Raw genomic sequence first — 11462 nt, 5'->3', positions numbered from 1 at the left:
ACAAGTCTTAAAGCTGCCAAGTTTGAAGACCTCTGGACTAGACAGTTACTTATGGTCTCCTGCTTGAGCAGGGGGCTGGACTAGAAGACCTCCAAGGTCCCTCCCAGCTCTATTCAATTCTAACCCTTGCAAGCTACACGTGTAATAATTCCAGAGCTCCAGCTCTCCCCGCCAGGAAGACTCCCCCCCAACAGTTACAAGCCAAAAACCGGAAGTCTCGCTGGGAAAAGCAGCGTGGGACGTCTGTCTGACGGCTGGTCCTCTCCGACCTTCTCAGTGCGCAGGCGTACTTACGGACTCGGCTCGTCAAGTTCACGCCGGCTCTAAGGCCGGCGTACCATTTCCTCCTTCGGTCAAGGAGACTGGAGACGTGCGCCTGCGCAATAGTTAGCGCAGGCGTCGTGGCCTTTTTTTTTTTTTTTTTTTTTAAAGCCGGCTGTAGCGGCAGCAGCGGCGGCGGCGGGGTTCGCTGCTGGAGGGGCTCGCGGGCTGGAGGGAGGGGGGGGAGGAGGAGGAGAAGGGTTGCCAGCGCGTGGAAGGCGCCTGCCTCGCGCTCGCGCGCCATGTACCAGCGGAGCCCGAAGGCTGCCCTGCGCGTGGGCGCCCGCTGCTCCTGGAGGTGGGACGGCAGCAGCAGCAGCAGCCCGTTCCGCCTGGGCCAGGGAGACTCGGCGCGCTGTTGCCACCCGGCGCGGTTGCGGCCGCGGGTAAGCGAAAGGCAGCGGGACCCGGGCGTGGCCGGGCATCCCTGATCCTCGCGGGAAAGACGGGCAGAGTGGGGTTGGGGCGGATCTGCAAGGAGTGGGGTGGGGTGGGGACACCGGCGGACCGCGGAGAAGACAGAAGCAATTGGATCCTTTGCAAAAAAAAAAACAAATTGCGAACCAATCGGTCACCTTTGCAGATCTCCCTTGCGGGGGATCGGCGTTGCCGGGCTGGACGAACAAAACCTTGGTTGGATCGGGTTGAGCTAGGGAGGATTATAGCGCGGTTAAAGGTTGCCCGGGACTTGACGCATCCTCCTGCGGTGCTTCTCCGGTGACAGCTCGCCCGGCTGATCCGTCGAAGCTCTGCTGTCGCTGCAAGGATGTGTGTAACCTGCGGGTAAAAGCGGTTTCATTTACCGCTTGAAAAAAAAAATCTTAAGGAGGGTGTGTGTGGCTGGCAGTCTTCCCAAAAGTTGCTACTCGGTGGTGGATTTGACCCCAGAGGCAGTGATTAAATCCCGGCATAATGCAGGATTAGTTGTATTGAATGACATTAGTTTTAATCTTGCGGCTGTTTAGACTAAAAATCAGAGATAGTAAAAGAGTAAAAAAAACCCAGTGCAAGATCTTGCATTGGAATGTATTTCATTCCTGTTTCTGGTCAAATCGGCCTATGAGCTAGGAACCTCAGTCTTAGGAACCTCAGTCTGTACTTGCTTTGTGCTCACAAAACACGAAAGTTATTTTTTGTCTACAAAATGGTTGCTGGGTTCTTGTCTTATGTTAGATTTGACTTTCATTTTCAGGAGCCGATTTTAAATTTTTATTTTACCCTGTACCATGCAGAAATGTTCTCGTTATGGCACCCCACTGTTGTTCTGAGATGATTTCTTCTCTCAAAATAGAATAAATTATGGCACGTAACATATCTTGTAGTTGGCACTTAATTAAAAAAAGCCCAAACCACCAAATAGGGTGTGTATTTAACTATCAAAGATTTTTCTTGATTACCAAAATTCTGTTCTATAAAATAATGAGTTCAGTGCTCTCTATGCATTACCCAGATAAAAGCAAACCTCCTTTTCCGTGAAGAAAAGGCTTGTCACTGTGCAGACCTGTCAGGTGAGATCAGACAGCCCAGGAAAATAAGCTGCCTTTCAGGAGTGCCAAGGACAGAATACAACATTTTTGATAATTAGGTTCTTTATTCTGAAATCTCTCTCTCTTTTTTAAGGATGTGGCTGCCTCCTGGGATAAATTACCTCCTGAGTTTATCTCTTCCACGCCAATAAGACTGACTTTTCCCTCCCTATTCTCCAAGAATTTGTCAGAAGCTGCCCCTCACCTTCCAGCTCTGCCTCACCCTTCGGCAGAAAATTGTACTGTAATCAAATATGGACTGAAATTCAGCAACCTGGAGACCAGGTCCCTTTTCCAACCAGCCGTTCCCTCCCCCCCTGAAAGCATGGAAGATGCCATCATTTTGGAGAACGGGAGGCAAGAGGATAATCTAAGGATACGACCTAGTGAAGGACTGGACAGTGCTTCTTTTGACTCTTTGTATAGTCTCTTTCATGGCTGGCATTTGCAATCACTTTATCAGACATCGGAGGCAGCACCCGCATCCCTTGCGCCTTTCCAAGCTACATGTGGGGCTCCCTCCCCGGTCACTTCGCCTACCAGCAGTAACCGTGACATGGAGGAGCACCTCGAAGTCATGCACCAAAAATTACGGGAAGAGGTACCGATTTTGCTTTTTTGCTATTTAGAGAACTAGATTTTTTTTTCCTTTGTAAAATGGCAGGTAGCTGGGAGACTACTTGATTATGAACTTGGCATTGGATAAAGACTGTTACAAGAGAGGCAGTTTTGTCAAGTGTACCGTGGGCAAATGAGCGAGTTATGGTTTGTGGTCAGGGGTGGGCTGCTGAGGGTTCGCAGGGGTTCGGGAGAACCTCTAGCTGAAATTCTGTGCAGTTTGGAGAACCCCTAAATCCCACTCCTGGCTGGCCCCGCCCACTCAGCCCAGCCCCTCCAAGGAGCGGCCCTTTGGATGCAGATAAGTGCAGGGTACGGGCCTACCAGAAGTTCAGGAAGGCTCTGGCCTCTGGAGCTTGGGGAGGCCGTTTTCGCCCTCCCGGATGCTCAAGGAAAGCCTCCGGAGCCCGGGGAGGGCAAAAACACCCCCCCCCCGCCGTAGTGCAGGAGGCCGACTAGGCCACACCCACCATAGCCACACCCACCTGGCAGAGAACCCCTTCCTAAAATTTTTGAAGCCCACCCCTGTTTGTGGTCCATTGTTTGTTCTGAGGTTCAAGCAATTCCTAAGAAAGAGGTTTTCTTTTCTAACCTCATCTGTTCATACATACCATTAATCACTGCCTTATATAAATTGTGCCAGCAGCCAGAAATGGAAAAATATATACTTTTAAGTACATTACAATAAAATATGATTTTTAGAGTAACTAGTAAATGCCTTCAATAAATTGTAAGTATAGTACTTAATGACAAATTCCTTCTCTTCGGTGGTGTTTTTTTAAATATACAATTATCCTTTTTTTTTCTATGAGGCGCATTCAAATAGGTTATTGGCTTGGTCAATGACACTGCTAAATCAAGACACAAAATGTGACTTAGTTTTATAATAGATTCCAAGATCCCAAAATCTTTTTGGATCGCTTCAAGGCAACTATCTATCTTAATGTTTTGCTTTGGGCTGGTAAAAGAAGCTTTGTTAGGAATCCTCACTGTCATACATTTGAATAACCTTTAAAAGAAGAACAAAATGTTTGCCTTCTGGTGTGTTTAAGCCCTTTGTTGCAGTTTGTAGGATAGCACTGATGTGTTCTTTTTAATTATCTGCCTTAGCACACCTGCATTTCCTAATTACCAGAGAAAGAGTAATGATTTTTGCTTTAATCACCTCCTATACAAGACTCAATATGTTTAATATGTTTAATATTTGTGATTTGCAATAAACCTCTGAGTCATTGGAGTTATAATGCTGTTCATTCTAATATTTTATAGGAAATGACTTAAGACAATTATTTGAGGAGGCAGTGTAGTTCAAAGCATACTAAATCTGCAGGTAAAAAGATTACATAGCAGATGATTATGTGGTTTATTAATGTAAAGAATATTTGACTTCATAGACCAGTGATAGCTAACCTTTTTGCCATTGTGTGCCAAAAGCAGGGGGAGCGCAGGGAGGTCACGTGTGTGCATGCCCACACCCATAATTCTATGCGCCCCACCCCCCACACATGCACATGTGAACCCCCCACCCCACCCACTGTCCCTCTGCTTTTGGCACGCAATGGCACGGTGGGCCCAGTAGACCCGTTTTTTGCTTTCCCCAGGCTCCAGAGCCTCTCCAGGAGCCTGGGGAGGGCAAAAACAGCCTTCCCTACCACCTACCACCACCCCCGAGGCCCTCCGGAGGCCGGAAACGGCCCGTTTTCCAACTTCCGGTTGGAGAAAAATAAAACGGGCCTCCCCCCCCCCGGCCCTCCAGAGGCAGGAAACAACCTGTTTCCTTACTTCAGGTGAGCCCAGAAGTGCCAAAAATCAGCTGTCTGGTGTGCGCATGTGCGCTGAAGCTGAGCTCACATGCCCACCAATATGGCTCCGCGTGCCACCTGTGGCATCCATGCCATAGGTTCACCATCACAGTCATAGAATAATGGTTCAATGCAGTGGTGGGCTTCAACGTTTTTTACTACCGGTTCTGTGGGTGTGGCTTGGTGGGCGTGGTATGGCTTGGTGGGTATGGCAGGGGAAGATTACTGCAAAATCCCCATTTCCTCCTGATAAACTGAGACTCGGGAGGCAGAGAATAGATGGGGGAGGGGCCAGTCAGAATTTTTACTACCGGTTCTCCGAACTACTCAAAATTTCCGCTACCAGTTCTCCAGAACTGGTCAGAACTACTGAAACCCACCTCTGGTTCAATGTGTTGGAAAGCAGTTTTGTCTATCTTAAACACTTAAATTATTTTATAGATGGAATAGGAAGTGTAAAAATATATTGCACTAAATTTGAAAGCTTGCAGAAACAGGATTTATCTTGAGGAGAGTTTATTATCAGTCTTTTCTGCAAGCAGGTTGAAACTTTGATTTGATTTCCAAAAATATCCACAAAGGGTCTCGATTTATGCAGATTTATATTCCACCCAATCCCACAATAGTGGAAAATTATTTGTGCAGTCCAAGAGGCTGATGCATGCACGTCAGGTAAGCATGTAGGATCTCAACATGTTTTATTAACTAATTATTGATACAACACACATTCATGAATAAAAATTAAGATTGTGAAATCTGCATTCCTATTCGTGGAAAGTTGAGGCATTAGAATTTAACAAGAATTAGTTTTGTCTATACTGGACAGAACCTAAGCATAAAACTCTCAAGGCAAAGTGATGTCAGTGGACTTCTGAGAATCTTTGAGCTATAAATTTCTCACTTTGGTTTGCTCTGCTTTGTTCTCTCTTCCATCCCTCCAGTTACCAGCCTTTTTTTCGAGGACTCATGATTATAGAATGTATTCTCGGGACGTAGAATTCATCAATGAGATCCTGCATCTGAAAACACGGTCAGTCTTGAATCAGGGAGGGAGGGTGGCGAGTTAGAATATCTGATGGCTGGATTGTCTGTCCTTTACTGCAGGGGTCTCCAACCTTGGCAACTTTAAGACTCGTGGACTTCAACTCCCAGAGTTCCTCAGCCAGCTTTGCTGGCTGAGGAACTCTGGGAGTTGAAGTCCACGAGTCTTAAAGTTGCCAAGGTTGGAGACCCCTGCTTTACTGAATGTGAAAAGTTCCATAATCTAACCATTGGAGAGCTGGGGAATTTTTTTCCCCCCTTGAAATGTTTCCCAGATCTAGCTATAATTTATAGTTGGGCCTTGATCTTAGAAAACGGGAAACCATGGCTAGTGTATCTGATTCACAAAGAACAATCTTTGCAAAACAACACCAGTCATGAGAGAAGATAATAACTTGCCTTCTTTTCAATATATGTATTTTATTTATTAAATGTGTACAATATTCTCCTCCCCCACTCCCATTGTCCGTAGTTGAGGGGGTGGTGAGACTTCTTGTACACCCTCTAGCCCAGGGGTGTCAAACTGGCGGCCCGTGGTCTGGATACGGCACACTCAGGTCACGCCTGCCCCAGCTCCACGGAGGGAAAAAACATTGCGATATATCGCCTGACGGCAACATGACATGGCAAGTTTGACACCTGCGCTCTAGCCCTTTCCCCATTTATAGGGACGATTATTAGTAATTACAGAATTAGTAATTCTGTATAGCAAGGAAGGTGTGTAATAACAAATTAATAACAAATTATACATTTTCTTGGCTATATAAAATATTATTAGCAATTGGCATATTATTAGCAATTAGCAAAAGGCCCATCAAGGAAGCATCTGGAATTGGCTTCATAGATTCTGAATGATTGTAATGGAATTCTTTGCAACCCTATCTGATAAAGCAACTACTTTATCTAATTAAAGATTTCATGAATAGCACTGACGCTGAAAGAAAACTGGCTAATTTTCATCTAAGAGCATATTGTAGGAACAAAAAGTCTTGGGCCATCGCTTGGTACTGACGTGGCATTTTGTCAATTGCTACAATAACTATTAAACTCTCTGCTTTATAGTTTTTCTGACAAATAGCTTAAGAACTTTTAAAAGCTGCTGCAACCCTTATTTTATTAACGGTAAGGGTTGTGTATTGTCATCTGTTTGATTCATTAAAGCTGCCACTTCTTTCCTCAATATAATTAATTTCTAAAGTTTAAGAGCAGTGCCCTCCCCACCAAAGCCTTTCGGGCACCAGGGACCAGTTCCATAGCGAGAGGTTTTTGCTGTAGGCATGGTTTCACATGCTGCCTGCATCCCACGGATGGGTCTTTGTTTGCACGGACCAGTTTCTGGCATGCCACAGCCTGGTACCAGCCTACGGAGCAGGGGTTGTGGGACCTGTGGTTTAAGAGTACATAAATGATTTGTGGACTATCCAGCATTTTAGATTTGGTATCCAAAAACCACTTTGGAAAAGATAGGAGCACAGTCCTTGTGCCTAATGAGTAGCCTATTAAAGCAGCCACGATTTTTCTTGAGTTCTTTGGGAATTGTCACATGATCCTGAGAAAAGATGAAGCTGCTTTAAGATGTTGCAGACAGGAATGTTTCCAAGCATCTTCTGGGAAATGAAACGCAGCTCTTAATCTACTGTAATCTGTACTACAGATATAAATGTTATTATAGTCGTGAGTGCCTGTTGAAGGTAAAGAGTCAGTCTTCCTTTCCAAATGCTATGGCTGCAACTAAGCCACTCTTATGCCTGAGAAGGAAATATAAGTAGTCCTCATTTAGTGACCCCGATTGGGACCCACAACTTGGTCCTTAAGCAAATTGGTTGCTAAGTGAATCTGCAACTGTGCTTTCCTTTACAAGGACAAGCATCTTCAGCTTTCTTTTATAGACCTGCACAGTTATAAATGTGGTCACAAAATGTACTTTTTCATCACTGTCATAACTGAGAATGTTTGCTAAACAAGTCTGTAAATGTGGGCTGCCTTTACTTAGAAGGAATCTTTTTGTAGTCAGAGATAAGAACTCAGGATGTGTTATTTTGATTTGGCTAGTGCTATAGAGATAGTCCTTGACTTATGACCGGTTGTTTTATGTTTTTTGCTGAATAACCCATAGTGAACCCATAGTGAACAATCAAATCACTATGTGACTGTCGCACTTGCTTTATGACCACTGAAAAAAGGTTAAAATCATCATTACTTATAACCAGAATGGGCAGGTTCAATTACAGTTGTAAGTCAAGAGTCACCTGTAATCCAGGGGTCCCCAACTGTGGGATGCAACCCACTAGTGGGCCGTGAGGTGTTTGCAACCGGGCAACGGAAATGGCATGCACACATCCCCACATATACACACTCCCACTTGCTCGAACAGTGGGTGAGTGCATACACGCGGGCTCCATTTGCATGAGTGGGGGCGCACATGCATGCGGCTCACACAAATGGAGCTGTGTGCTTGCTGGCTACTCAGCGTGGAACCATCTTCTCTCCCTCCCCCCGGCCCCCCCTCCCGGGCCACAAAACTGGGAAGCTGCTGTATCATCATCAGTCTTACATGGGACAAGATAGAAAATAGATGTATAAGTCATAATTCGATGCACATGGGAAAAGAGTGCACGGTGAGAGAATTATTTAAACATGCATGAAGGTGTGTTTATGTGTAGATAAGGAAGTGGAGGTAGTCCTCGACTTACAACAGTTAGTTTAGTGGCCATTCGAAGTTACAATAGCACTCGAAAAAAGTGACTACGAACGTTTTTCACACTTAACAACTGTTGTGGCATCTGCACAGTCACGTGATCAGAATTCAGACAGTTTGGCGGCTGACTCATATTTATGACAGTAGCCATGTCCCAAGGCCACGTCAGCACCTTTTGCGACCTTCTGACAATCAGAGTCAGCGTGGAAGCCTGATTCACTTAACCATGTTTCTAACTAACTGAACAATTGCAGTGATCCACATAACAGCAGTGGCAAGAAAGGTCATAAAATGGGGCACGATTCACTTAACAAATGTCTCATTTAGCAACAGAAAGTATGGGCTCAATCGGTGTTTGTAAGTCGAGGACTACCTTTAGCCTTTTCCGCAGTGCGGTGATACAGGAGATCCCAATTCGAACTGTTCTCTTCTTACTTCTACCACCAGTGGCCTAATGGTATATCAACTGGCTGTTAACTTGTGCCGTTTTCTGGCCTGGAACTATTTTGTTCATATGCACCTAGAGGTGATGAAGGTGACGCAACATCCTGAGAACTGGAGCATCCAAGTGCGGTGGCGGATTCGAGGACTGCCTTTCCACGTCTTCCTGATGCGTTTCTTCAGGAATAAACCTGAATTTTACAGGTGAGGCACCTCCGATAGGATAGTAATCCTATCTGCATAGGATATAACTGCAGAATTGCTACCAACCTGCCTTCCATTGAGGACCTGTAAACTGCAGGTGGGCTGTGAAAATATTTACAGACCCCTCACATCCTGGACATAAACTGTTTCAACTCTTACCCTCAGAACGATGCTATAGAGCACTGTACACCAGAACAACTAGATACATGGACAGTTTTTTCCCCAAACACCATCACTCTGCTAAACAAATAATTCCCTCAACACTGTCAAACTATTCACATTAGATGCATTACTATTACTGTTAATCTTCTCATCGTTCCAATCACCCATCTCCTCCCACTTATCACTGCATGACTGTAACTTTGTTGCTTGTTTCCTTACAATTTATATTGACAGTTTCCTAGTATGATTTGATTGTTTATTTGTACCCTATGACTATCATTAAGTGTTGTACCTTATGATTTTTGACAAATGTATCTTTTCTTTTTATATACACTGAGCATATGCACCAAGACAAATTCCTTGTGTGTCCAATCACACTTGGCCAATAAACTGTTCTGTTATTCTATTCTATTCTATTCTATTCTATTCTATTCTATTCTATTCTATTCTATTCTATTCTATTCTATTCTATTCTATTCTATTCTATTCTATTCTAAAGGCTGAAATAGAAAAGCAGGCATAGAATGCCCTAGTCTTGCTTCTGTCTAACCATTTTCTGAGAGACTTCTCGGTGGAGTCCTTGGTGTTCTGTGAGCTCGGTTGTTTTCTTGAAGATATTTCCTTACCCAACTAGTAGGTGGCATCATCGGGGCTAGTCCACTAGCAGTAGCACTGATGATGTTACCTAGTTGGGTAATGAAACGTCTGCCAGAAAACAACCAAGCTCACAGAACACCAAGGACTCCACAGTTCAACCCTGAGCTACAAATATTCTTTTCTATTGATTTACTATTTCCTTTAGTCATCAGGGCTGGTCTTCTGAATCCTTCCTTAATATGGGCTGATTTGCTATGCTTATTGGCCTGTGATGTAAGTGCAATTAAAATTAATCAAGCCGTTTAGGACAGAGTAAAACAGATTACTCAAGACATATTATAATGCTACCGCTGTTATTTGTCTAAGAGGACGGCAGAATGTGGTCTTGCTTGGCTAATTTTCGTTTAATTCCTCTTCCAGAATTTACGATGCCTATTCCACTTTCTTCTTAAATCCACAAGGGTTAATTAAGTGTCACAAAGTAAGCAAGGTGAGTTCCTGAGCATGAGCAGTGTTGCAGGAGGTGATACTGGTGTGATTCCCAATTGCCCCCCCCCCCCCAAAAAAGATCCCTTTGCTTAGATTTTGGCAAGAAAGCTGTAAATCTGTAGAAACTAACTTGGTGTTCTTTCCTTTCAGCTCATGCCCTCCCAGCCACTTCAGAACAAGCTAAAGAATCTTGCTGTAGCGTCGTTGCTGGGCCTGGAGCTGTCAGACGAGAGGCCATCACTTTTGCCGTGGCTAATTAGCAGCAAGGGGCATCAAGAGTCTATAGGGGAGAGTTAAAAGCCTTGCCCTCCTGTCAATACCTCTCTTGGTTCATCTACCTGTCCGACAAGGAGGATGCCACTAAACAACTCATTGTATATCTGTGTTTCTTCTGTATAGTGTGGATGTTGCCCCATGTTGGTGCTGTTAATTGCACTAGTATGTGCTGTAAAGATGATTGCAGTCTAATATTGTACAGAATAAAAAAAAAAAGTTTACATTGCAAGAATGTGTAGTTGTGCCTTAGGCTAAAGATCCTACCAGGAGGCAATTAATTTCACCTCCGTTCATCCGTAATGAGATCAGAGGCCTGCTATCCATTAAACATCACGATGAAGTCCCTACCCAATGGTGGGATTCAGCCGGTTCGGGCCGGTTCAGGAGAATCGGTGGTTAAATTGCTGGCTGGCCCTGCCCCATCCCCTCCCTGCCCCTTCCAGGAGCCCTCCTGCGCCCCATTTTGGCTCCCAGGTAAGTGCAGGAAGGCCTCCTAGGCCCAAAATGGGGCATAGAGTGTGGCGCCCTGCCCCCCACAGCCGGGTTTTGCTCCCAGGAGGCAGCAGGGAGGCCTACTAGGCCCAAAAATGGAGTGTGGGGGGGGCAGCGTGTCCCCGTCCCCCCGCGGCCCATTTTTGCTCCCAGGGGACCACAACTAAGGCTTACTTTTCAACAGGAACGAGACTGTCACTTTCATGCGTTTAAAACCTGGGGGGAACGGAAGAACAGAGCTTATTTTGGTTTGTTGCATAATACCTCTCTACCAAATGTCTCCGTCTGGAATGGAAAATTTCCTTCAGTCTGAATTTGTGATGTGTTGCAGGTAGCGTATTCTCAAAATTTTTCCAAATTTTTTTTCAGAAAATGCTATCTGCAACACATATCTGTGTGCTATTCTATTAGCATCTTTGAACACACAAATTCGGGCTTTGTGAGAGCTGCATGGAAACACGCTGCATACTACTAAGGTTTTCTGCTTGCTGGTAATGAATTATGGAAAAGTTTATAAAATATGCTACTGAGATTAAGATTTCTAGCAGGTGTGAGAATGCAACTTCTCAGTGTTGTGCATAACTGGTTATTCTTATTACCCCCTCATCCAACAAAATAGAGAAAAATCGAAGTACTTATTTGCTTATTTTAGTGGAACTGAAAAACAGCTTGATGCTGGGTTCAAAGTGCCCCAAATAGGAGAATGAGATTCAAGTGCCTTCTCAGCCATAGAACGTACAGGAAGTCTTTATGCTAATAATTATATCCCAAAATTACAATTAACAAGGATAAAAA

The 11462-nt window shown here is 44.7% G+C and overlaps 1 protein-coding gene across 1 annotated transcript; it reads left to right on the top strand.

The window, feature by feature from the left end:
* Positions 1 to 460: 460 nt before the first annotated feature.
* C2H6orf136 (chromosome 2 C6orf136 homolog) lies at positions 461 to 10404 on the top strand. The gene is made up of 6 exons (XM_034421634.3): positions 461 to 707; positions 1942 to 2448; positions 5209 to 5297; positions 8454 to 8651; positions 9831 to 9900; positions 10050 to 10404. The coding sequence occupies exons 1-6, from the start codon at positions 564 to 566 to the stop codon at positions 10194 to 10196; spliced, it is 1155 nt and encodes a 384-aa protein (XP_034277525.2). The 5' UTR covers positions 461 to 563; the 3' UTR covers positions 10197 to 10404.
* The last annotated feature ends 1058 nt before the right edge of the window (positions 10405 to 11462 follow it).

Source organism: Pantherophis guttatus, chromosome 2, assembly GCF_059756535.1.
Source record: "Pantherophis guttatus breed Tessera chromosome 2, ASM5975653v1, whole genome shotgun sequence".
NCBI lineage: Eukaryota > Metazoa > Chordata > Lepidosauria > Squamata > Colubridae > Pantherophis > Pantherophis guttatus.
The sequence above is the reverse complement of the archived record's forward strand: the minus strand, read 5'-3'. Positions and strand labels throughout refer to the sequence as shown.

Coding starts and splice junctions, on each gene's coding strand:
- C2H6orf136 (XM_034421634.3), top strand. CDS start 564: ATGTACCAGCGGAGCCCGAAGGCTGCCCTGCGCGTGGGCGCCCGCTGC. Junction 5,298..8,453: donor ATCCTGCATCTGAAAACACG/GTCAGTCTTGAA, acceptor TTCTACCACCAG/TGGCCTAATGGTATATCAAC. Junction 8,652..9,830: donor AATAAACCTGAATTTTACAG/GTGAGGCACCTC, acceptor TTCCTCTTCCAG/AATTTACGATGCCTATTCCA.